The following is a 26,939-nucleotide window of genomic DNA, read 5'->3' on the forward strand; positions in this document are numbered from 1 at the left end:
AACGTCGTAAGAAACGAGAACAAAATAGACAGAGCTAGACATCTTCGAGAACGCATACGCTAAATTAGTTCAGCGGTATGGAGGCAGGGTGATTTGCCCCCATCCATCCGTATCTTATGCTAACTCAATCTACAGCGTCTCTCATAGCCTGAGTTGTTTTGGGACGTTAAACCCCATAAGCTAAACTCAAAATCGACCGACACATGACGGAAAGTAAGCATAGGTCAAAGTTAAAGCGACCCTGGAAGATACGGCAACAAAGATGTGCGCGGATTGAAGAGCACCGTACGCTTCAGCTATACGAAAAAATAATAATTTCAGCCGCTATCTTTACCATTATAAACTATAAAATTGCCCTCGAATCATCTTCTTACTGACCTAGTTCATTACATAAAATTTATATCCTGATGAGATGTACACAGTACGGGAGCCAATGATTGACGCGATTGACTTGGAACATTCAGAAGTGCATCAGGTCTTTTAAGCAAACAAATCTATTAAGTACCATGTATAAACGAGAACTGTGGTTACAAAGGTGTCCCCCTTACCAAAATCACGCGCGAATTCGCTAAGGAGACGACATACATTCCCGAATGATAGGGCGCCCCACTTGGTCATGAACTGCGAAAAATGCAAATATCGTCGCCTGTCCTTCTATAAGACAACGTCATTTTGCTTGTCCACTTCAACCATGCAACTGAGTGGATAAAATATCCAGGCTCTAAACATTTTACGACAAGAGAAAAACAACTTCTGCCAGTTAGCTATCGGTCACGTTAACACATCAATAGGTTTGTTAACCACTTCCTTGAAGCGTTTGGACGAGAGGCCTATCTCGAAGGATTTGCTACACTATAGGCGCTTGGCCGGACAGATGGAAAGTTGTTCAGGCATTGCGGGCTTTTGGCTGTTTCTTGAGCGGCACTGGACTCTACTCGCGAGTGTGACACAAGTTTCCGTGCCTCTGTTTTTTTTTTCGTACATGTTCTCACCACATTGCCACTTTCTTCTTTCTTTTCTTCTTCCCTTTTCCGAGTACGGAGTACCAGGCCAGATATCCAGCTTTCCGGCTGACCTCTCTGCCTTTCCAATCAATACATCTGGCTACCTAAATTGGCTTCGCGCCATGAATAATCTTGATATCCTTTTCTTATGTGTACGTTTCCTGCTAGTGTTTATGCTTGGCGCGGCTGTATATTTCCTCTTTCAGCTCGTTTACTTGAGAGCTCAACGCTTAATGCCTTTGTTGTGCGCGTCTTTAGCACTGTCTCCATTGACTCGGCTAGAACTCTCTCCAATATGCTGAGTAAAGAACTTTATCCGGGCGAACAGGTGGGCATAAAAAACCTGTACACGAGGCGCAATATTTGGTAGTACACAAATAATATTAACTCTTTCAGTGTCGCACACCACTGCTCCTCGCAGATTTTATTTTTGAGTCTAAATAGTTTAACCGGGCCTCAAGAAAGACGTTTAATATCTGGTTTGCAATGAAAAACAAAACGATTATTGTTGTACGGACATATTTACAAGGTTTTGAACTAAGGCTCACCCGATTGACGGAAGCTGTAAAATTGAAAAATATATTTTTGTTTCTAGTAATTGCATCATGGATCAAGGGATGCATCATTGTTTACGTGGAAGATGCACACGACGGTGCAAAAATAGTATTAGTATACGGCTGACAAACCCTGCCTGCATAAAAATGGCGAAGATGTGCTCATATAGGATACCTGCTTTCAGAAATATCACTTACTGTGTTCGCTGGTTGATTTCCAAAAGCAATCTTTATAAGACACGGGGAAGGGGGGAAGGGGTGGGGGGGGTTAAATTCTGCTAAGAAATCAAAGCTAACTGTTGCACGTCCCACGAAAAAAAAAAGCAAAATTTTCAAGGTATACTCAACTACGTCCATTGCGCACAAGTCAAGTCGAAGTGACAACTTGGCCAACACACGCAACGCGCGGAGAAGACACCCGGTCGTCTCGTATAGGATGGTAGTAAGAACACTTATGAAACGGAAGCGGATGCAATTGACATGCAGATGAAATAATCAGGTAGAGCTCCTTTTCAGCATTTCCCTGAAATAGACACTATCAGTGACGTATATCCTCTGCAAAAATACATCGCAAGCACCAAACAGAAGTTAGCATTGAAGGATAGCGCTGTTCTGTACCAGCAGTCAAATGCAGGGAGCTATGTCCGAACCCATACCTCTCTCCCTTCTCAGTAACCACGTATTCGGTGAACGATAAGTATCTGAATATTACAGTAATTACCCGAATAAATGACTGCGCCAGTCTATAAGCAGTGTGGGCACATGCCAAAGTTATGCCGTTTGCAACTCATGAGGATGTCGCTCAATACAGCAAAAAAGACCAACTCCGCCACTTTTTTCTTTTTACACCTTAGATTTCGCCTAAATTATCATGGTACATTTCTATGGGTAAACTTTTGTGTGCGGCGCCACTGGACGCGCGACCGACGATATTCGCTCTACATTAGCAGAAGCACAAAATTTCGAGCTTTATTTTGGCAATTTCTAGCAATTAACCGAAGCTTTCGCTAACAGTCGTCAGTTTAGGCAAACAAGGCGTAAACTATAGGTTTTCTGAGAGTATGTGTGAAATCATTGGATGCATTGTCGTGACGTATTGCTTGGTTGGAACAAAGTTTCGGTTTCCTCACTCCTGCTGTTTTGAAACGCTTCTACTGAGTATTTTTAAAAACTGTTCTGTGTACTACTGTAGAAAGCAACCTCTAATGAATGTGATTTGCTCAAATATTTGAAAGATAAAAACAACACGGAATTGGTATACTTAACGATAGTACACGAAAAACATTTCAATTCAGCTCATGACGCACTCAATCCGAAACCATGTCTTGCCAGCATTCGGTGCCTATCGATGGCGTGCTGTTTTTTTATGGGTACTTTCAACTTATCTATACATCATAAACGTAATGTCTCACTTCACTCACAAACTGCGACTTCTCCGTGCTTTTTAAGCAGTGGCTATTTAACTCATCTCTACATCTGCAGTGAACCTTTTTATGGCGTAACGTTTTGTTAACGGCCAAAGATCACGAACTCCGGCACGTACCACACACCAGAAGCAGACACCCAGGAGCCAGATCTCACAGGACATGCTATATATGACAAATTTCCTTTCAGCACCAGACCACAATACTTATTTTATCGTTCAGTAGTTTTCTAACTTCTTTTGTTTTCTTAACTCACATCATTTTTGTTATTTTTATTTTATTTTTAAACGCGCAGGCGCAATTCTTATTTGGTGCTATGCACTTTTTTTTTTATTTTGACTGCTGTAAGCCTGTAATGCTTCCGTGGCCGAAAAGCTTTATTTCTAATTGTTTTTAAGGGTACCATCACAATAAAACAAACCTTGGGTATACGGCCTTCCTTTTAGGGTAATCCTTTCTTTTAGCGTGCACCTATATGTCTGCACTCAATGCTTTGTCGCGATTCACTTCGGCTCACCAGTGTAGAACGCCACCAGCAGCGTGGAAGACGCGACGACCTGGTCGATGACCGCTTTCCTGATCGCGACGGCTACCAGCTTTCCGGGAAGCACGCGGTCCAAGTACCGGTACCAGTAGAAGAGAGCCGGCGCGTAGATGCCGGTGCCAACCACGGCGTACCGGCCCACCAGCGGCCAATCGTAGTTGCGCACCGAAGGGTCCAACTTCTGCAGGATCGTCTGCTGGACCACTTCGGCCCCCACATACATGGAGCCAAAGGACACGACGTTTGCCAACAATGGACGACTCTTGAACAGTGTCCGCACTCTGCCCATGACGTTCTGCATCCTGAAGCTTCGGATCACTCCTTCAGCAAGTGACTAGATGTACAGCAACACAGGCGTGGCTATGGTGTCTTTGTACACGGAATAACCCGGGTACTACAACTTGCCGCCCGTGAAGGCTTTGATAGCGTCCGCAGCTCCTGGTCCGCTGTCGACTCTGGCGGTGCCCGAACACGAAGTGCTCACACGACTGTGAACGTTGGTGTCGCTGGTACCCTCAGTGCAAGAAGGCAATGAATTTCACCAGCATACATTCATAGCCCTGGTATCACACTTGATAATCCGTGAGGAGTTCGATGGTATCCTTCGGTGTTGGCAATCGGTCTACCTGACTGGTTATTGAACCAGGTATGTTGAATAAATTATCATTTATGACTGTTATGTCGTTCGACGGCAAACAGCGTCGCAATTGTAGTAGCTTCGGAAGCGAGGTTTGTCGGACGTGAAACAGCAGACGAAAGTCTGTGCAAAATTCGACAACGTTCCTGTCGAGGGCGCATGCCAAATCAAAATGTTTAATTCAACAAATGTTTCAGCAAAGGGCAGATAATTTAGGTGACTGGTACTTAGGTTAGTGATGTTCGAAGACGCAGTCAAGGCGAGGAACCCTGTGGTGCATATCTTTTTCACGGCACTTAATCCTCGGCGCCCACACAAGTTTGAAGCGGTGGTGACACGAGCCCAGAAATTACATTCAAATCTTGGCGGAATGACCTCCAGATATCGGCAATGATAACATATGTACGTGTGAACGCTGTACAGATGTTTCGAAACTTGTGCAACTCAGCTGCTTCTGCGTTTTAAACAGAGCAGCACCTGTTTCACTTTGTTTTGCTTTTTCAGTGACGATCGAGGCAGTGTCACGGAGGCGCACTCGTTCCAAGTTCGAACCGCAACCAAAATAGTCCACACAGGTACCGAAGAAAGCAAAGTAGCCCGCACTGTGTATATCACGCGACGTCGTAAGACACAGAGGCACTTTGTAGTCCAGACTGAAGAGCTTCGATACAAGGACGACGTGAAGCACCGGCAGTGTTGTAACTCAATTTCAGAACTGTCAATAATAAAAAATCAAGCTGGAATCGAAAAGAAAGCGACGCAAACACCTCCCGAGGTTCTCCACGTCGAGCGCCGTTGGAAAACACACTCGCTCACGACCGTGTAGCACAACGTCACTAAAAACCGCGTTGGAACAATGCACTGAAACAGATGGCCTCCGCGTCCTTTCCGCGCGCACAGCAGGTTAATCGACCGGCGCCGCACGCACCGTCGCCGACGTCAGAGCAACGACGAAGTCCCGGTCGCGAGCGGTGCGGCCAGGAAGCAGCGACCGAGACACGAACAGCTGGTTGATCCAAATTGTCTCCTCAACGTCCCTTCGACGTCGTCACAAAGTCGTACTAGAGCTAACGCAGTCAGCGCTGCTGTGAAACGAGTTGGAGGAGAGACGCGAACACGCAGTTTTTTGCTAGGCGAAGGACCCGGTCCGTACGTCGTGTGCGTGCCGGCGCCTCTCCTGCTGCAGCTACCCAGTGTCGGCGCGGCCAGTCCTCCTCGGCGGCTAATCATTGATACGACCTCCAGACGCCAGTAGTGAAACGGCCGTCGAGGCCCGTGAAAGAGTGAGTGGAAGAGAGCGAGGAGGATAAGATTGTCCTGAGAGGAGGAGGAGGAGCATTTCCTCGCCAGAGAACCTCGAAGAGCTGCTTCTCCTCCGTACTCACGTACACATCCCCGCGTTCAATTCGCTCCTTTGAATATCATCTGCCCCTCTTGCTCCATTTCTTCATGAAGAGGAGGAGAACGAGCCGTACGCATTCTCGCAAGCGCGAAGTAGAGTCCTTCAAGCGCGTAGTGGAAGTTAATCGAAAGAAGATTGTCGCTAATGTACTGTTACGCCCAACGAAGGAGGCAGCGGACTGTTGCAGGCTTGCAGTGGTATCTGTTCGGCGCATCCGGTGCCAACGAAAGGAAAAGAAGGCGGGTTGCGATAGCGATTGTGGGTTATCTTTGCCGCTTTTCTTAAAAGTACAGAAATGAACAGCCAGTGCGGAGTCGCGGGGAAAAGATTAGGACACGCACGCTCTCCGCATTCTAAGCCCATACTTGGCACTCGCCTCGGATAGCGGCCATGTGTTATAGTCTTACAAAGAAAATAAAAACTGAGATTATATTTTTTTTTCTTATTTGCTCAGCTTTCATATTCTATGTGAGCACCCATAGTGATAAGAGCGATGGCTTGCCGGAGGAGTGGAGAAAAAAATAACCAAGACAAGAGCTTGCAGAGCATACTGCGAACCATAAAAGGCGAGAGCAGAAGACAAGAAATGCACAGGACATCGGCGGACCGGATGAGAAATCATGTCCACAGCTCGCAGTGTCGGTCCTTCGTCTAGTGCTCATGCTTTATATTATGTTCGATGTTTTTCAGGCAAGAGAAAGGAGTACGATCTTGTCGTGAGGAACTGGGCACAAAGGTTTGAGAAAATTCAATATAACCCGAAATTTTGAATAGCCGAAATAAAGCATCTTAAACCGTGAATGCAAGCTCTGGAGGACAAAACATCTTCCCTTAGAAAACTGCCAAGGGTCTAAGCTGCCACTTGTCCTGTCCAAAGCACTCCCTTCCTTCGCTGCGTGCCCAAAGAAACTGAGGCACTCAATCGGCAGGTTGCTCAGCTTCTATGGAGTGAAAAGCCCGGGAAATTCGAGCTTTGGTTCCATCTTGCGCGCACAAAAAAAAAAAAAATATATATATATATATATATATATATATATATATATATATATATATATATATATATATATATATATATATATATATATACACACACACACACACACACCGTTAGCCACTCCGCTGTCTTTCATTAGCTGTCTTCAGACATATGGGCAGTATCGAAGATACATGATCCTTGATACTATCTTTCGATACATTTTTTGCACCGCGGTATTAGCTATCATTGGCCAACAATGAAAATGTCAGGATATCTTTGTCCAATCTGCATTTTTAGTGTAAAGCGTGTATTTTAACGATACTCGATACTCACAAAAGCTTGCAGCGGATTTGAAGGCTGCTGTGATTTAGACTTCGAATTGGCGGTGTTTGTTCAGGCGATGGAGCACACTGAAAAAATGGATGGAATCATGGTAATTCAGTTCATCTGCTTGCTTTTCTTTTTTTGTTACACTCGTTTTGCAGATGAACGCTTATGATGAGTTTCTGCTCACTCGGTGAAAGAATTAGAGACAAGTGGGTGAACTAAACCTTGTAGCAGGAACAGCAAATTACTCGTTTATGCAACTCAGGGCACAATTCATGCGCAGCACAGCTCGTGAAAAGGCGCGCAGTACAAAATACACTCAGCAACAAAAGCTGATGCCCAAGCAACCTTGCCTAAAGCGTCCGTGCCGAAAAGTTCACCAATGCCTTCGAATTAAAGCCCGATTAAGTGTGCAATGACATTCACTGCCCACGCCGTGCCTGAAGTGGCGGAGTTCATTTTATGACAAAGATCATCGCTCGAAATACGAACAGACAGATCTATATATGCACCACACGAAAATTATATGTAGGTGTTCCAAGAAAGGGATTGGCTCGGTCTTGCCGAGCACTACGACTTCGCACAGCCCATTGCCTCTGATTTGACTCTGGTTCAAGTTGAAGCTAATTGTTTATTAGAGGAACAGCTGGCAACTATGCTTACAGCGTAAAACCAAAACTTTGAAAAAGAGAAAAGCTGATGTACGCCTTATATACTGAAACTTGATTTTGGATGCAATTGCTGATGAACATATCTGTGGGTTCGGTCATTTCTTCAGGTAATACCTCGCGAAAAGGAAGGGACAGTTGCTGTTGTCCTTCACCGCTACGTATTTCAAGTTGTGGCGGTTGCAAGAAAGAAAGAAAGGAATGTCGTCGTAGTCTCCTAGACCGTGATGCTCAGCAGCTTGCAGAACCAGCTTTTCTTTCCATTACAAATGCCATGCACTTTTTAAAATCCCGGCCACGGCGGTCGCTTTTCGATGGAGACGAAAAGCAAGGCACCCGTGTGCCGTGCGATGTCAGTGCACGTTAAATAACCTCAGGGGGTCAAAATTCCGGAGCCCTCCACTTCGGCGTCCCTCATAGCCTGCGCGTCGATGGGATTTTTAGAAGTTTAGCGCCAGCAGCATGAAGTGAATTAGCTCATGCACTTTCCGTTTGCAAAAATTTCGGTAGTATGAACCGTACTTCTGAAACGGCGCTAGTGATGCTTAGGTTTCGTAACTCTATCTCTGGGATACTCTAGTCGATGTATCTATCCTTAACATTTATGCGTCGATAAAAAGGTGCTTTCATCAAATGCAACACGGCAATTCACTCTTCTGCTCTTGTACGGAGGCATTTTTCATTTGCCACGCACGGCGGGCCTCTAATTCGGACTGCCGATTTGAGCACATGATGTTACTTAGGCCCGTAAATTTCTTGGTAAGATTTAAATAGCAGGAATTACCAAGATATGATCTGCCTCAAAAGAGTGACTGGCTTTTTCATTTTTTATTTTAGTTTTTAACACAGCATGTCCAACTCATAACATCGGTTAAACACAGTGCTGTGGATATAAGTGGTCGCCTTTCCGAAGCGCACGGAACTAGCGCTTTTTCGAATAAGTGAACGGGGCGATTCCACGAAAAATCAAACTGCCTAATTGTTTGATATTTTTAATTTGTTTTGTTTTTGTATATATCATGTACGTATTACTCAATGTTAAAAGTGCAATTATTTTTGTCCTAAGTTTAATTAATATTAACGGACAAAAAAATATTAAAGATGCCACGGCACACCCAGACTTTCGGCACACATCGCGCTGAGTCCTGATTTTGCAATTACGTAAACAAGTGGAGTTATTCAAGCCATGGGTAATATATTTTGTGCATTCAACCTACAGGCAGGAAGAAGTAAGTTAGGTGTGTTTCCGCCATTCTGAGGAAGTTTTTGTATCCAAGGAGAAATTTCAAAAAGTACGCTATGAGAAATTAGGCCTTGTTTACGAATTATTTTCTCCGCAACTAGAAGTCATAACTTTTTCAAATTTACAGAATTGATAGGCACTTTTGCAGTAATAAATCGCATTGACTTTATTTCTTATAAAGCAAGGGAAAGCATAAAAATTCGTATGCCAAATATTCAATTTTGGACTACTTCCACAGTCCGTCGGCAGCAGTATACGAAGATGGCGGGAGCACGTTGAAAGGGACATATGCGGCCTCGTTTGTCTTCTCGGGTGCCCGACAATCTGGCAGCGCGTAGATGAGAAGAGTAGGATAACCGCTCGTGGCGCTTCTTCCGCGCGTGGTGATGCGTCCCCTACAGCCACTCACTCGCACTCACACTCACGTCCACTTACTCCTTGAAACCGCTCACTCGAACTCACACTCACTTCTACTCCCGTTCGCATCCACTCACACGCACTCATACTCACTTCCACTCTCGCTCGCAAGCACTCACTCACACTCGCACTCAGGGGTGTGAGTCCGAGTGAGGCGATATGAGTGATGTGTTTTGTTTCCTATAGATCTTTTCCTCTGCTATGAGTGAGCGCGCCGACCCATGCCTACAGCTGCAACGCCGGGTCGGCATGTGATGTTTTCAAGAAACGTGCGCGGTCTTAGAGTAAATCTCGATTTCATCGGCAACGCGACAGCAACCGCTGCAGTCCGATTCGAAGCATCTCTCAGTACGTTACCCCAGTGTTACGTGCCGACGAACAAGCTTTCTGAGTGGATGCCAGCGCGGGCGTGATTGAATAAGAGTAGGGGAGGGCGCAATCAGAAGAGGCTCCTGCAGCCTTTGCTTGCTTGTTCGTATTTGCGCATTATCACCTAAGCAGTCTTATTGTCTATACCAAATTTTTAGGCCATTACTGCCGTGTTTTCTAGTCGATTCATCAAATGCCAGCGCGCGCAGTTTGGTAATAATTAAGCAGCACCTAATCATAATTGGGTATAATGTACAGCCAAGCTAGGTCCGAGTGCCTTCACGAGTATTTTTTGTTTCCTATAGACCTTTTCAAAATTGGCCAAAGGGCGCTGCCATATTGGAGACTGGGCTGTGCTCTTAGCAGAGGAAAAAGCTGCGGATTCTCCCCCCACACCTGGTTCTCGGCCCAGTCAAACCGGTTTCTCCAAGGGTCGTGAAAATGTCTATACTGTGGAAATTTTAGAATCATCTTTCATGATCACTGATTCATATAAACGAGCGAAGCAGAGCAGAGGGTTAAAAATCGATATGCAGAAAGCTAAATAATGTTCGAACGTCGGATACGGACAGCCGCTGAAAGGGACCTTGAAGGAATAATTACGGTAATATTCTAATGCAACATGCACACCCTTGAGCAAAAGTGCATAGAGACCACGTTCTTTGATAAAACTGCACGTCAGCTTTTTCTGACTAAGAAGCAGTTATTTCTAAGTTATGCATAGAGTAACCTCACTAATATGCTTGCCAACTTGGTCAAGTAAATTACTGAGGTACATATTTTTACATAGAACGGTAATAATTCCAGTCGTTCACGTGGTCTCTCCACTTTTACGCATGGATGTACGTAGAGGTGATCTTTATAAGTATTCAAGTCAAGCTGAAAAGCTGTGCATAGACTCTATAATTAAAAAATAGTTTCTAAAAACTGCATCTAGAGTCCGCTCGCAACCGATTAGGGCGACACGTGCCCGCCGCGCATTCGTATTAGCTCTCTTTCCATCGAAGCCAATCATGACGCCAAGTGGCCAAGTGCCGCCTAGTGTTCCTGTAGTGTTCCTGTACAGGAACACTAGTGGCGCCTTTCTAGCTGCGCCCTCTTTAGCGCCCTCTCGTTGGGCGCTCCCAAGTGGAGCGGGCTCGACAGAGCGCGGTGCGGTGGTGGTAATGGTTTGTCAAGAAATAATAACTTAGGAAGGAAAATATTACCGGCCGCGGCAACTGCTATATCTTATATCTAAAGTACACGTGCTGCGGCCAATACGAAAGAAAAGGTATAGGAAGAGGATAGCAAAAAGTGGAGGGGATCGAGCGATAGGCAGAAAAGACAGGCGAAGCTTTGTACATTATTTTTCAAGTACAAAAAGCGAACGTCACGGACTATTTCTTACGAACCGGCGTGCGCTGAGTTGAGGGGAGGGAGGAGGGGCATCACTTTTAACAGTCAACATCTTGGTTCGGTTTTTTACGTCCTAAAGCGACTCAGGCTATGAAGAGACGAAATTTCTACCACCTGAGGTTCTTTAACGTGTACTAACATCCCACAGCACACAAGTGCTTTTCCGTTTCGTCTCCAGTGCACGCCGCGGTGGCTCAGTGGTTAGCATGCTCGGGTACTAACAGAGTGAATACATATAGGAAGCAGACACGATCTAGCTCAGACAATTTAAAGTTGAGTGTAGAAGGACGGGCTAGCAGTCCCTACATTATCGTCGCCCTCTACGTTCATATCCTGAGCCAATCTCTTCATACGGATACGTGGCGACAAGCGAGAAGACAGTGCAACATGGCGACAGGGTGAAAGATGGTTTAATGGATGGCCTAGCGCGAGGGCTCCTATCGCGCCACTTCCTATCTTTGCAACATTTCCCGGAGCCACCGAGCGATCGTCCATCGACTGCTTGAAGTCGAGGATGACGTGCGGTATGTCGAAGAAAATATAGGAGCGATTGACCTCCTTGCCATACCGATGAATGATGCTTGGGTGATCCGCCTTCCTCGGAGCTTTTCAACCATCCGCTAACAAAGCCTCATGAGGCCGAGGGCTCAAGGTCGCTTCGGGCGGCTTGAGCGGGGGTTGCGTGGTCGCGTCCTTCGGATCCTTGATCTGGTCTTGGGTTTGGTCGGTTAATGTGTACGAATTGTCTTCAGGTCCTGGCTGGAGGCGGGGCGGTGGAAGTTGTGGCTGGTCAGGTCTGGGCAGGAAGGGCTGGAGCGGAACCGCGCGGCGATGTCCACGGGCTCTCGGCCGACGGTCCCGGCGTACGGGTGGCGTCGACGCTCCAGGGCGAAGATGAGGACGAACCACACCTCCACCAAGATTATACGTGGCGGCAAGCAAGAAAACGGCACAGCATGGCGACAACGTGAAATATTTAATGGCTGGACTAGAGAGAGGGCTCCTCTCGCGCCACTGCCTATCCTTTTCTTCGCAACAATATCATGCGCACTCGATCGTAATGTAGAATATATGTATCTAGCTACGTATATTTTATGTGCGTTTAACGTCCCAAAGCGACATCGGCTACGAAGGATGCCGGTGTGGAGGGCTCCGGATAATTTCGACCATCTGGAATCCTTTAACGTGCTGACATCGCGCAACACACGAACGCTTTGTGTTTCGCTTCCAGTAAAACGAGGCCGGAATCGAACCCGTGTCCTGGGCATCAACAGTCGAGTGCCATATAGCCACTGAAACACCGCGAAGGGATAAGGATAGAGAAGGAGTAAATGAAACAGCACTCGATTGATTTATTGATTGATTGGTTGATTGATTGAAATAACTATTTTCCGACAGAGTGGGATGAGGATATCTATACGGTCGAAACAGTGAAAACTATGAATCCCAATTGCTGGCAAAGAAGGCTGCCAGGAGTCAACTAGGGTTCATTTAATTTTATCCGTACTTCAGCAGGATCTTGCTCTGTTTTGACTATGAATCGGATTTGCACTAGGTTGTGTATGCATAATGGTGCCTCTTTCGTTACCGTATCTTTGCCAAAGGAAAAATGCATTAGTTTACTTGCAATTGTAAACTATAATTGACTTCGTTAAGTTTTTAGAATAATTTGGCTCATCTCTAGAAAAAATAGAAAGAAAACAGTCCTTATGTTTTAGCTGTACCTGTACAATTGCAACGCGCGGCTGGCGCGTTGGAGGAAAACCGGAGTTGGCAAAAGCCGAACTCATTTGAATAAGCGTTCGTTGAATTTTCCATAGCGTTCGCGGGAGCTCGCAAAAGCTTCCTCTTGACAAGCAGTCGGCATTCTCTGCAACCGTGGCTGCAGATGTTCGCTGGGCAAACATTATGACTACCTGGCTTTATACCAAAAAAAGCAATTTTTCATTTGCTTCTATCTGCAGCTGAACAGAACCCCAGGGGAACCGCAGTATTGAGCATGAAGCCCGCGGGCGGCATATATATATATATATATATTCCTATAATCGGAAAAAAAAAAAAAAAAAAGGACAACTCGCCGTGAATATTTTAACCACACACACAAAATTCGGAATAAATAAACCACAAAATGTTTTTGCACAGTGAAACAGAAAAGCTTCGAGAGCACTGCAGAACCTGCATGCACTGCAGAAATGCGAGAGTCTGAGCGTTGCTGCTGCTGTTGCGACTACAATCACGCGCGTAGTCATGTCCTTTGATTGTTGACAGATTTGAAATATTGAGGTTTTTTTTTTTTTTTTTTTTTTTTTTTTTTTTTTTTTTTTTTTAGTATCTCACTCTGCTGGGCCATTCTGTGGAAGGAGAGAGTCCTCCTCGCTCCCTCGGTTACTCCTATAGCTATCATTCGATGCCGACCGATTGATTGATTTATAGGAAGGGAAAGGCGCGGTAACTGTCTCACTTATTTTCTGTGGACACTTCAACCGCACCGTAAGGGAAGGGAGGAAGGGTGGGAGTGAAAGTGGAAAGAAAGAGGAGCCGCAGTGGAGGGCTACAGAGTAATTTCGACCACCTGGGGATCTTTAACGTGCGCTGACATCGCACAGTTATATTGATATTAAATTATTGAACGCACACTTCGGCACTGCAAAATATGCAGATAATGACAGCGTTTTGCAACCAGACGATCAACGGCGCCTGCACTCACCAGGATAGAAGATGGCCAGTATGATGGTGGACGACACGGCCTGGTCGGCCAACGCCTTCTGGATGGCCTCCTTGGTCCCCTTGGCAGGAATGGCGCGGTCCAGATACCGGTACCAGTAATGGAGGAACGGCGCAGACACTGTCGTCGCGAACACCATGTAGCGGAGCATGATTTTCCAGTCGTAGCGCTTGTGCGAATCGGGGTCAATACGCATCAGTATCGTCTGCTGCGAGAACTCGGCGGCCACATAGAGGGCAGGGTACGACACCATGTTCGCGATCAGTGGCCGCTCGCGAAACAAAGCCGTAATGCGCCTAAAACTAGCCCCTAGTCGCTGCATGATTAACGAGGAAGGCACTAATTGAGCGCTCGACTGGGCGCGGCCTGCTCAGCAACGCGTGCACCGCTGCACGCGACCTCGTAGTATTCGCTTCGATCGCACAGTCTGCTCAGCAATATTTACGTGCCTGGCGCAGCTGAGCTCGCGCGTAAAACGATAGCTGACAACGCGCGAACTGCGTCTCTGTCATGCGATACTCGCGGACGCGTGCAGCGTGCGGAGTTCCATTTCGCAACTACCGACGACGCCGATCGTCTACTGCAAAACGAAACACGATGGAGGCCGCCATATTGCAGCTCTTTGTTGATAGGACTGCCGGTGTTCGGTGGTTCGGCCAAAAATAAGTTATTCCTTGTAATTACATAAAATTTATTTGTGTACTTTTTATTTTTAATATTGCATTAAACAAATTATTGAAGTGTTTTATTTTAATAGGTGTTAGGTTTATTACAGAAATGATTCTCAGAAGTTTGTAAGAAGTTGGTGCTTTTTTTTCTAGGTGCCGTCAACATTGTGAGCCGGCTGTCTGCGCTTGATGGTTTCTTTTTTAAGGGTAAACGTTAGCGTACTACCTGCTCGTAAAGTGTTCCTCGCACGCAACCGCCGGCGGACTCTGATCTTGCGTGAAAGAAGAGAGCAACTTCCAGTTTATCTTACGACCCTTTCTCGGAGATGTGAAAATTTCGAACTGCCCGACAGCGGAGCCTTCCCTGTTCAAAGTGCCCGAAGACGAAGCTGCCTGTGCGTTTGCTGGCGACTCAGACTTTCGCCAGCCGTGGTGCGTGCTGTGGCTGTAGTCGGAGCCCCATGGGCTGTAGGCAGTAATTATGAGCGGCATTTTCGCGTATTTGAATCCCCGGTGGCTTTGGCAGTGTTCTTTAGATTTCTAACGATCGTTTCTAAATGTCCGGGGGCTTGGGAGGCTGTGACTGTCGGCCTAGCGGATGAACTACGGAGTCAAGCATGGTCCGCTCTAACGGCAAGAGAGATGTCCGAATCCTCCTCGTCGGCGAAGGTGAGTAGTGGGACTGTTTACTTTTCCCAGCGCACTCTATATTTTTATGCACGTGGGCTTCCAGCTAAAGCCTGGCTTTTATTCTTGCCAAGGGGCTTGTGCTGTTGGTTTCAGGAACGCCTACGCGAAGAGTTTAATGCCCCGAAAGATAACCATCTCTTATGACATTATGTAGACACAACAGTGCTCCCTTGCGCGCTTGATTCGATCGCTTAGAGAGGTAACCGAAACCACGCCGTCGTGGGATATCTTGTATAAAGGCTTCGTGAATGAAGCCGTTGTTGTTTGTGCCATCACAACATGCACGATAACGAGGTGAGTATATGCATACACTCGTATATATGTGTTTATTCGCCCGTGTGCATAAATACTGGATATATAAAGTTCATATTGACGTCTTTCCAGTTCCTGTTGCAGTACTACTTCGAGGCCGGCAGTAACAAGCTGAGTACGCCTAAGGCGCTCCACTTGCGAGAGGCAGTTCGAAAGTTACTGCTAGCTGCAGTGAAGAATCGAGTGCGCTTTTCAATTAACGAATCGCCGCACGCCTCGAATCGCCCACATTTGGAAATGCACATATAGATGCGTCGATACAGTACATGAGGCACTGGGTATGGGCGATATGCAGTTACCTAACATGTGCGGCGGGAGTTTGAACACGGAATCACAAGGAGTCAATTCCGGCGACACATTGGGCATGCGACGACGCACATGTGTCTGTTCGCAGCCTGGCCCCAGTCCAAGTGGGCCTCTAACGCCGTTCACAAACGGACGTCTGGAGGTGGAACCTGCGCGTGTGGCGACGTGCGTTTTCCCGCGTCCACCTCCTGGTGTTTCATGTGTTTATCTTATTTTTGTTCGAGTTCGAACTCATTTTTCGATAAAGAGCGCGCAGCGTTATGCGATATGGCCGCTTTTGTTTATATGCCGAGCACGGCTCAACTGGGAGCCCCCCGTGGAGCGGAGTGTCGTATAATTAGTTTATGCGCGACAGAAAGGAAGAAATAAGAGTGGGCAGTTTTGTTTTTGTTTCATTTATGCTTCTCAGGGCTTCTTATTCGGAAGGAGTTCCTTCAGTTGTCATCAGTACTGGAACTGAAGTTATTAAATGGGTTTTGCCCCAAGAGCATTTGGATTGTAGCTCTTTGAGCTTGTAGTTGTAGTCTATTCGTAACTGTAGTTCTGTGCTGTGCGCGACAAAATAACCCTTACGGCTTTATTCACTTCTCCACGACCATTGGATCACCATTAAAATGCCATTTCGTGTACTTGTATGGTAGGGTTTGTCATGTAGCGAGGTGGATGAATATAACAGGGGACATTAAGTAGTTTTGTTTTCGTGTTATTTTGGTACCTGATTCCATTCCCCCCCCCCCCCTTTTTTTTTTGGGGGGGGGGGGGGGGGGGGTAAATGTAAGTGCAAAAGTTCACTCATGGTCACCCTTACTGTGGACAGCTTATTTCCCTTGCTCTGATTGGTTTTTAAACAAGTTCATGAAACATCCTTTTTCAGTTTTTCACATTTCAAAACATTGACTAGGAATCACTTCAGATTGACCTGATTGCAGAAATTGTTAGAAGTGACAGTGCATTTCCTGCATTGCCATGTTCCCTCTAACTGTGACACATAATGTACAGGTGTCCGAACAATTGTTTGCAGCACTGAACTGCATGCTATCATATGTTTGTGACATTTAGCTACCTGCCATGCTCGGTATTGTTTTTTGAGACTTGAGAAATAAACCATGATCCACAAGAATGTGGGTGCATAATAAAGAGCTGTTTTGAGCACAAGGCTGCTTATAAGAGGCACTAGTGTATTGCAATCAAAGCACTAAGAGTTTCAATCCCCATGGTAACCATGTTGCAGGACATATATCACCAGTGCAGATTCACAGGCAATTAGCATTGTAGCCTTTGGCCAATCCCACTCTAAGATCATAATCAGTCGATGAAGGAGCACTTCTTGCTTTGGCTTGTGTCTCAGCAATTAAAAATGGTTTTGGTTGTCCTGGCAATACTTGATAGAGACGAATCAAGTTTTTTCATGGCTGCGAGGGTGTACCTATATGTTAAGTGCAGGGTAAATGATGAAGTGTGTGTGAAATGTATGAAAAAATGGAATTTCTAAGAAGAATTAGGATATCTTTGTGTTATGTTTTGACCAAATAAATTTGTATATTGTGCTTCAGAATGATAAGATATGGAGCTACCTTTCAAAATGAAAGGTATGGTTATGGAGAATGAATTTATAAGGAAAAGGCCATTATGATTAAGAAACTAATCAGAAAAATGAGATGCAGTGAGAAAAATTATATATATGAAAGGGCTCGTGCAGCAGAATTGCTTTCTAGTATTTCCTATTTATGAGAATGTGCTAAGATATTTGTCACAAACCCCCACCTTTACGGTCAAAAGAGACGCGGGATCCCCTTTACAGTTACCCATTGTCCCTCTATGAGGTTTGAGAACGCATTTAGAAGTTAAGCCGGTCAACCCGTGAAGTATGTGTGCCAGTGTGTGATTGAGGAATAAGTTCAAATAGGTCACTTGCTTTTACAAACAATTGAATGTTTATAAATAGTATTCCAAATTACACTGCATAATAATAGAGCACAATGAAAAAAATAAAACGCCACGGCAAGATATTGATAAAAGATGAATAGTTAAATGACAAGTGGAAAACCCAACAATGAACAAATCGCTGCAATAAAAAAAGACTATAAAGATAACAAAGCAAGTATTCTAGATATAAGTATGGGCAAAAGTCACACAGAAAGCACATAATTTCACCAGCATCTTCGGAGGCAGGCTGTAATAGATCTATGAAATCTTGTGTGAATTATGGGAACTAAGCATTGCACGATTAATCTCTGTCATTGTGGCCTAGTATGAAAGAAGTTGAAATTTTTTACCACAGTTGCATTTCATATAGCCATGACGATGGCTGGATGTGGTAACAGCTATGAGACAAGCTTATCTTTAATTTGAGGCACAAATTCTATATTTAGGAACATGATGCAGATTACTGCAGGGAGCATTCAATAACCATCAGTTTTATTTTCATATACGCTTCGGTGGGAGAAGCAGCTTCGGGTTATGTGTTTCCACATTTTGAGTGGAAGTGTTTATTGGCCTGCAAAGTATTTGCAGTCCAAACAAAAACTGGCCTGAAATGCAGGGCACTTATTGCAATCTGAACCTGGTGTCAATTCTGTTAGGGCAGTGTACAGAGTCCATTGGCTGCTGTTTACTGTGTCGGATACGTTGGGAGGAGCACGTCGCTAGGAGCTTTTGAAGCAGTTTTCGAGACCCCGTTCTTGGTTTCTATTGTGAACACTGACAACACAGAGTACCAACCTAAAAGATTGGCGCCTTTTAATCAGCGGCCTTTATTTTAAGTAACCCTTGTTGGCGAGTTCCGTTACCTTGTTATCTTATGTGTTTTATCAGGTGGCAGGTGCACTGCCAAGGTTGGGAAAACATCTACCTTTTTTTTTTTTTTTTTTTATCAAGGTGTGCAATTTCGGCGTGTCCATAGTGAAAACCTAGTTTTGTTTTCGTAAGGTAGAAGTGTCTGACATCAAGTTCTATTTTTCTTTCTTGATAAAGCCATGCACATTGTCTGAAGGTTATAAGCATTAAATTGATTTTGGGATAATTTTGGATATTATCTGGTTTTGATTTTCAAGAAATTTTCAAGAATTGACTGTAAGACAGAAGTGGCATGGATGAAAGCACAGTCATGCAGAAATGGGTTGATTGTTGTTGATTTTATTGCAGTGGTGCACTCCTCTTCCATTCCTATGTTTCTCTGTTGTACTGTGAAAAGATCGGAAAGAGATGTCACTTGGTGTATTTGAATCTTTACTGGGTGAATGGTTGAATATATTGAATCTACTATTTGAAATGTAATTGAAGGGCTGGCTTTGATGGTGCTTGATTAAAAGGAGGGTGCAGTTGTTGTCTTGTTAATTGCTCTGCATTCAATAACAGTTATCTGCAAGTGCATTCAATAAAACATTACAGTGCCCAATCAAGTGGTCATGATAGGTGAGTGGTTGTCAGTGCCTCCTTCATGTTAAGGTTCTGTCCTTCTGTTTGGTAGTGCTACCCTCATGGCTCCCATACAACGGAAAAGGCATTGTCGGGGTTGTGTTGAAAAATCTATGTCACGCTTACGTCGAAATCCCTACACCAGGCTGGCATTATGTTGAGAAATCCACATCCCATACGGATGTCTAGGATTAAAATAGTTGATAATAGGACTCCTAATGTGAAGTAAGGTCAGCGCATGTCTCAACTGACCTTGTGAAGGGACGGAGGAGGATAACCTGTAATTTCATCGACAAAAAGTAGCATATTGATGGGGAGGTGTACAGCCTTCAACTTTGTGAAATAATTTGATTTGACAGAAAGAAAAATTTAATTTTCTTCAGTTTCTGGCTAAATTTGAACTCCCAACCCTTTGGTCTCTCCAGACAAGCACGCTACCGGCTAGGCCATGAAGACATGCTCGTACAGCTTCGACACAAGCTATTTTATGTATATGTTGTGTGTTTTTTCACATAAAGTGGTGCCTTACAAACTTGTTCTAGTGAATATGTGCCTAATTAGAGGAGCTTTAATTACTGAAGTGTAATTAAGCTAGTAGCAAAAGGAATGTTGGTGTTCCTTCTTTGCTTGACGTGGCTTAGTGTGAGGCCTGCATGTGGTAGCCTATGAGCTCTCTTGCAATCTGATTGGTGTCCAACCGGAGTGCACCTTGGTGACTTCAGCGTTCTCAGTTTGCAGGCAGTTTTTGCACCATAAAATGCGCCTCTTTGCAGGATTTCTGGGTTTGGGAGAACTCCAGAGGACTGCAGTCCACAATCGCGTCATGCCCTTAAGGTGGACCTGAAAAGTATCTTCCTAACTTTATTTCTCACCCCCATTTTCCTTGGACATGTTGAATGGCGTAAATGCACCCATATACTATTATTGCAGCTTGCATTACAGAGCCCCACATTGTTCTGTTTGTATTCCTCTTCTGCGCATGTCATGCTTTGTAGCTCACCTGTGTTAGTTTTGATATGAAATAGAACTAACTATTTATACAAGAAATTAATAAAGAAACATTCCTAACTATTTATTCAAGAAATTAATAAAGAAACATTCGTAGCGAAGCTGCTATTCATGTGCATAGGTTGAAAGGTCCTCCACTGTTCGCAGCATGCACAATAGCTTCTGGATGCTGCAAAAATAAGGAAGGAGCCACTTTTTGGGGGTCTTAAATAGTGAATGGTGTCGCTAAATTAGTTCATATGTGAAGAACACTCCAAACTCGAAATGTTTTGTGTTGCCTTGAGATGATTGGTTGGCCATAGTTTTTGTTCCTTCATGGTCTTGGTCTTGGAAACAGTAGGGGCACTGGATATAGAGGCCCACAGTTGTGCTGTTCCCGTCCGCTTCCCCATGTGACACACTCTCTCCCCCTTTGCAGCTGGTGTGGGGAAGACATCCCTCATCCTGTCGCTGGTCAGCGAGCAGTTCCCCGAGGACGTGCCGCCGCGTGCGGAGGAGATCACCATCCCCGCTGATGTGACGCCGGAGAAAGTGCCGACGCGTATCGTCGACTTCTCGAGTGCGTAACCGGGCATGCCAGGGCAGTTGCCACCCTTTACTTAACCAGTTCAGTGGTAAAGATTTCACCGTGACCTCTCTTTGATCAGCTGTAGCTTTACTTAGTACTTTGTGAGCATGTGGGGTGCATTCAGCTGCCCAAGTAATAACAGAGGGTGGAACAGTTATTGCTATCCCCCAAGAGAGCATTTTATTGGGGCTGCGTGATCTTGCAGTTGCATTCATACAGTCCTGGATGTTTTAATTTTGGCCATAATTCCAATGAGTTATTGGTGCAAGCTTGCAGAGCTTAATGACAGTATTTGACGTGTTGCAAAACTCTGGTTCAAACGGAACTGTTTGTCTCTGTTTTCAGCACAAGAACAGAGCCAAGAGAACCTAGCTGAGGAAATCGGCAAGGTGAGAATGTCTCACATATTGGTTACTTCGGACGTGCTTCGTGTGGTTTTGTTACTTGATTTTGCACATGCATTGATCATTGCATTCATAAACTGTTATATTTGAATAGTGCTTCAGACTGCTGCTAATGTACTGTGACTGTTGAGGCTGCAGTTTCAAAGTTATTCTTAACTGCACGCCACGCTTCTCATTTTTTATTGTCGTGTGAAATGGATGCTTTAAAGCTTGAGTCTTTTTAGTAAATGTTTTCAAATGGAGAGTAAACGGATGATGGATTCTCTTGTTTGAAGCATGTCAAAAATCTATATGTATTTGAGCCTGCAACAAGTTTCCTGATCTTCTCTAGTTTTCATATGTTTACTATAGAACTCCATTAAATAATAATAATAATAATAATAATAATAATAATAATAATAATAATAATAATAATAATAATAATAATAATTACAATTGGTTCATAGGAAAGAAATGCGCAGTATCTTTCACACTTGTTTTTTTGACTCCTAAACCGGGCTGTAAAAGTGGAAAGAAAGAAATAGGAGCCTTGGTGGAGGGTTACGGAGTAATTTCGACCACCTGGGGATCTTAAGCCTCGCACAGCACACGGATGCCTCTGTCCGTTTCATCTTCATTGAAACGCAGCCGCCGAAGGCGAAAAGGAGAGGCGTACGTGTGCTGTGCAATGTCAGTGCTCGTTAAAAGATCCCGCCCCTTATGGAAGAATGGATTTTGTTAATATAGCATGGAATCTTTTGTTTTATATTATTTCTGTAGGTACTTCTTTCAAGGTAATGACACATCTACTAGCATAATGGCCATAACTTCAGTAACCAGAAACTTTCTGAAAATTTGAACTGTGCATCACTTGCATGGGGTTAAAATGTTCTGATATATTGTACCTTTTCACAGTCAAAATGAGAATGCATTCATTACTCGAGTAGGATAATTGTGAGAGTAAATACAGTATATGAAATGTTCATTGTTCCTGTTTAATTAAACTGATATAGTGGTAGACAATTTTATATGTGACGTTGTTGGGAAGTGACAGGAGCCTGTGTATGAGCTGTGGAGACTTGGAAATTGAGTGAGAGTACTTCTCAAAATTTTAGGTTGAACACACTGCTTTTCACCTTAATTTGCTCCTTGGAGAAAATGCAATTGCTGATATTGGTGTGTTTCATGTAATTTAAAATGTGTAGCTTTATCAACTGACAGAACACTGGCAAACATATGTCTGATATTATGGTGGAAATAAAAAGATCTTGCCTCCTATAGTACAGCTCAAGCACTACAGTACCAAAGAAATGAGAATTGCTAATTTTATTTTGCCATTGAAAATCCCATAAAAACAGCTGAAATGACTTCTTGCAGAGAAACACTGTTGCTATCAATGTAGTATCGCACAATATTACATTTCAGGAAAATATCACTGATTTTTATAATTGGGACACAATCTTCATTTTTTTTTCCAGGAGTGCTCGACATGCTTTGATAAATTTTGTGCTCCCTCCAGTTGGCCCGTCAGTAAAGACCACCCCTCCTTTTGCATTGCCAATTATGTGCTTTTAGTGTTGGCCACTAGAAGGTGCCACAGTGTTTTGAATTCCTTGGGTGAAGCAGTGATCGCTGCCCACTAAAACTTTCGTCGAGGAGTATGTTTCTATGCCGTTGCAGCCTTGAGTGTGGAAACTGGAATGCATGCTACTCTTCGCTAAAGATGTGTAATTAATGCTAAAATGGCGAGAATTGGGCCTAGTTGGTTATTCATATTGGTTTCACCGCGCTAACACATTGAACGACAGAAAACCATCCATTAAAACCAGTTGTTAGTTCGCGCTCCGTGGTGTTTGTCTTTTCTGTCGTTCAATGTGTTAGCGCGGTGAAACCAATATGTGGGTGAAATTTATATTTACTTTCCGTACATCTTTTCTTTCTTTTGTCCTTTTTTTTTTATTTGTCAATGCCCAGTCGTCATCTGGATCACTGCTCATGGTTTCCAGCTTTGGACTTGCATAAAGCAGGGCACATGCATTAATAAAAAAATTTTTGGTAAAATTTTTCAACAGCGTTTCTATCCAAACCGCTATGAAATCGAACACTTTAGAAAGGAAACTTTCTGATGCACAAAAAATATATAAAATTGATGCCTAAATTCTAGTGTTCAGTCCCTTTAACCTACTTGAGTATGATAACCTTAATCACATAAGTGCTGTAAAACCCATTATAACACAAGGGTGCTTATTTCTGTGGTGTTGCACTCAGTTATTTCAGTTCTGTGTTCTTGTCAAAATGGTCTTTTCTGCTGTTGTGTCTTGCAGGCTAACGTGGTTTGCGTCGTGTATGCCGTAGATGACGACGACACTATCGACAAGGTGAGCGAGAAGTGCACGCTTGGGGATTTCCCGCGTTCGTGTAACTTTGTTTGAGGAAGATAGCGCACGACTTAAGGCTTTCTTTGCTCTGTGGTGTTGCCATTGTACGTATGAGGTGTAAGGGGGTACAACACATGACTACAGCCCCGCCTATGTCTGCTAGGAAAATCCTCACAGTTAATTAAATCTTGCGAGCTGCACATAGCTTCAGCTTTATCATAATGAAATGGGGTGATGTTCTGTCTTCATTCCAATGACCACTCTTGTCAGCTGTTGTCTGTTGGTGGCAACTTAGTTTCTTTATCTTTTGATATTTTATTTTAATATTACCCCGTTATAGTACAGTCTTTGCCAAAAGTAGCTATGCTGCATGTGCTGTTTCCGAGTCAGGTAGTAGAGAATTCACTCCACTTCCCACTTCTGAAGCTGTAAATCTGTGCAAACTAAAGGCGAGCTCGTGTCCTCACTTCTTAACAAGTTGTGATCCCCTAAGAATCTATGTCGACTTTAGAACACAAGCGAGAACCAAAACATACTGCTTGGTTACTTTTGGCAAAGGCGGCACATTATGAATTTGTATTTACTGATACTGCAATATCTTTTTTGTAGTTTTCATTTGGTATGGAGGCATAAACACATGTACTGTAACATTTCAATGGAGGCGAAAAGCAAAGCGCCCGTGTGCTGTGCGATGTCAGTGCATGTTAAAAAACCCCAGGTGGTCGAAATTTCTGGAGTCCTCCACTACGGCGTCTCTCATAGCCTGAGTTGCTTTGGGATGTTAAACCCCACAAATCAAATCAAATTAAACATATAGTACTGTAACGAAACGGCAAAGAGTACAAAATAAGAATACAAGTTGAAGCAGGGAGGAGGTTTAAAACATGCTTGCACACAATGCTTACCATGGAACGTATAAAGCATAGATATAAAATACAGAGGCTAGAAAAGAGCAGAATAAACATGCAGATGAGTAATATTATATTGGATCCAAACCAGTCTCGCAACTTTTCCTAGAGGTGTGCTATGCATGGCTCTAAAGGCTGATAGGTTTGAGACATATTCACCACTGTGTCGTTTACAACTGAGACGTCTCATTGCATTACTGAGCTAACATGGCAAGTAGTCTCTCCGAAAACAGCGAGGTTAGCAGCACATGCTTTAACATATAGTTGCGTGGTCAGATTTTTCCCTGGACATTTTTTGCATCAGCTGCTGTGGAAATATGTTTGTTTGGATGGTGCATGCTGTGTCTGATTTATGTGTCTCTCAGAAAAATGGTGCGGGCTCCCAATAGGTGTGTGCGAATATTGAAATTTTCGAATATCAGTTGCATATGAACATTGGAAAAAAAAACGTCTTTTACTATCGAATCGAATATCTGTTCAATAAAAAACAATAATAAAAAATAGCAAGCGTTGTTCGTCTTGTCTATTTCAGAATTCGCATGGTATTTGTCAATAAGATTAAACTAGAATTGCATAAAAGTGTACGCCCTACTGAAAAATCCTGTATAAATTTTATACAGGATTCCGTATGTCTGCTTTTGTACAGGAAGGATCAAAATGAAACCAAGTGTAGCTGTCATATCGCCGCTGGATACAGTAAACTCTCATTAATTTGGCCTTCAAGAAACCAGAAAAAAAAAAAATCGTAACACAAAGCTTGAGTTATTGAATGGGCCTGAAAAAACAGCCAGAAACAGTTTGCATCACGGTAATTTTATCCTGTCGACTCCTATATGATGGATGTTTGCATTTGAGATGAAGCCGAAGTAAGAACGAAGTTTTTTCCCGGTTTTATCATGTGCTTCACTTTGCGCAGACTGTCGAAATGGCCCCGTCGCTTTTTTTGAGGATGCTTCACTGCGCAGCCCACGCGATCATGTATTGCGGTGAAGCGTGCAATGTGGGGAAACTGCGGTGAATTCGAAAATTTTTGCCGTATTCTATAATTTTTGAATATTAAAAAGTTATGAATATCAGTTTTTTGAATGTGAATTGAATAACAAACATATTTGATTCATTTTCGAAATTCGCACACCGCCAGTCCCCAACCATGCCTTTGTAACGTTTGTGTGCATACCTGCAGAAGGTCGGCAGTGAGTGCTTCGTGCTTCAGAACAAGCTGCTTTGGTTTCATGAGGCTGTATGTCACTTTATTTGTTTAGGCGTAAAAAAAAATGTTCTAAAATAGAATTGGGGAGCAGCATCTGAAATAGTTAAATATATAACACATTACAGCTGTACACATACTTCCCTGCATGCACAGCACATATTAACCCCGCCGGGGTGGCGCAGTGGTTACGGTGCTCGACTACTGTTCCCAAGGACGCGGGATCGAATCCCGGCCTCGGCGGCAGCTTTTCGATGGAGGCGAAAAGCAAGGCGCCCGTGTGCTGTGCGTTGTCAGTGCACGTTAAAGATCCCCAGGTGGTCGAAATTTCCGGAGTCCTCCACTACGGCGTCTCTCATAGCCTGAGTTGCTTTGGGACGTTAAACCCCACAAACCAACCAAACCAACCAGCACAGCACATATTAGTTCAAGTAGCGCAGGGCTGTGTGGGCCTGTAAAAATTCATCCTGGATGAAATGGGCCTGATACTGCACCTGTTGTGCTATGTGCATCACGTTTGCAATGTTGGCCCTGCAGATCACCGACTACTGGCTGCCCCTCATCCGGGAACAGCTTGGCGATGACCACGGTACACCGGTCGTCCTGGTGGGAAACAAGGCAGACCTGGTGGAGTACAGTTCTCTCGAGGTAGGGACCTGCTAGACCACTTAAGACATTTTAAGCACACTCCGAGACGCTTTAACAGCCATCAGTGTTTGAGAAAGTGCGGTGACAAATGTTGTGCCTTATTATTGTGAAAGCAATACTACGACAGCCAAAGTGAGACCTCGTGTGGCCGCAGCTACATCGTGAAGAGGCATAGCTACGGTCTCCTCATAAAAAAATAGCCTGCCATGACATTTGAATTCATGTTACCCCTATGCCACGGGCAGGAGCTGCCAACTCGGGTCGCTCCTTTCATATGGGAGGGTGATATCAGAATCAGCATTCCAGAACTGTTTGCATTCTCATTACCCCTTCGACACGCTGGCACGCCTATACGGCTTGGTTGAAGCGAGACTTAATATGTGGGCTGGTACTTTACGCTCATATTCTTAAAGGATGAGCTTAAGTGACCCCAATAATGTAGCACCTTACACTGAGAGGGCATGATTGGGGAATAATGTAGCAAGCAAAAGAAGCTTCTGCCATTGTTTTTGCAATTCAACTAGGGTTAACCAGAGCTAAACCACAACTAATTGTTTTGTTTTTTTTTTGGTTCAGTTGCTAAGGGGGACAGTCATCATTCAATCTTTGTATAGATGTCTGTAGTCATTTTCTTTCTTTTGCGTGTAGATTTTATTTGTTGTTGTTTAGAGCAAGAAATGTACTTAGGTAATTTTCAGTCAAAGCTTTGGAAGTATGTCTGTGTGGTTTTTTTGTTGGCCCACTTTTATTTTGCCCTC

At 44.1% G+C, this 26,939-nt stretch overlaps 2 protein-coding genes across 4 annotated transcripts in view; one reads left to right on the forward strand and one right to left on the reverse strand.

The window, feature by feature from the left end:
• LOC146189986 (mpv17-like protein) overlaps positions 1-14,282 on the reverse strand; it is a 35,322-nt gene extending 21,040 nt beyond the window's left edge. Inside the window, exon 1 of one of the 2 annotated variants that reach the window (XM_084604705.1) lies at positions 13,671-14,282. In XM_084604705.1, the coding sequence (XP_084460831.1) occupies positions 13,671-14,010 (340 nt within the window). In that variant the 5' untranslated portion in view covers positions 14,011-14,282. Of the gene's footprint in view, positions 1-3,499; positions 5,511-13,670 lie in introns of those variants that run through there. The other variant, XM_084604706.1, reaches the window with a different exon arrangement.
• Positions 14,283-14,523: 241 nt separating this feature from the next.
• Positions 14,524-26,939, forward strand: part of Miro (mitochondrial Rho GTPase) — a 29,838-nt gene continuing 17,422 nt past the window's right edge. For both annotated transcript variants that reach the window (XM_084604707.1, XM_084604709.1), the window contains exons 1-5: positions 14,524-15,025; positions 20,508-20,648; positions 21,003-21,046; positions 23,365-23,418; positions 26,071-26,181. In XM_084604707.1, the coding sequence (XP_084460833.1) occupies positions 14,974-15,025; positions 20,508-20,648; positions 21,003-21,046; positions 23,365-23,418; positions 26,071-26,181 (402 nt within the window). In that variant the 5' untranslated portion in view covers positions 14,524-14,973. The remainder of the gene's footprint in view (positions 15,026-20,507; positions 20,649-21,002; positions 21,047-23,364; positions 23,419-26,070; positions 26,182-26,939) is intronic.

This window comes from Amblyomma maculatum, chromosome 5 (genome assembly GCF_055883805.1).
Source record: "Amblyomma maculatum isolate TAMU_Amacu chromosome 5, ASM5588380v1, whole genome shotgun sequence".
Taxonomy (NCBI): Eukaryota; Metazoa; Arthropoda; class Arachnida; order Ixodida; family Ixodidae; genus Amblyomma; species Amblyomma maculatum.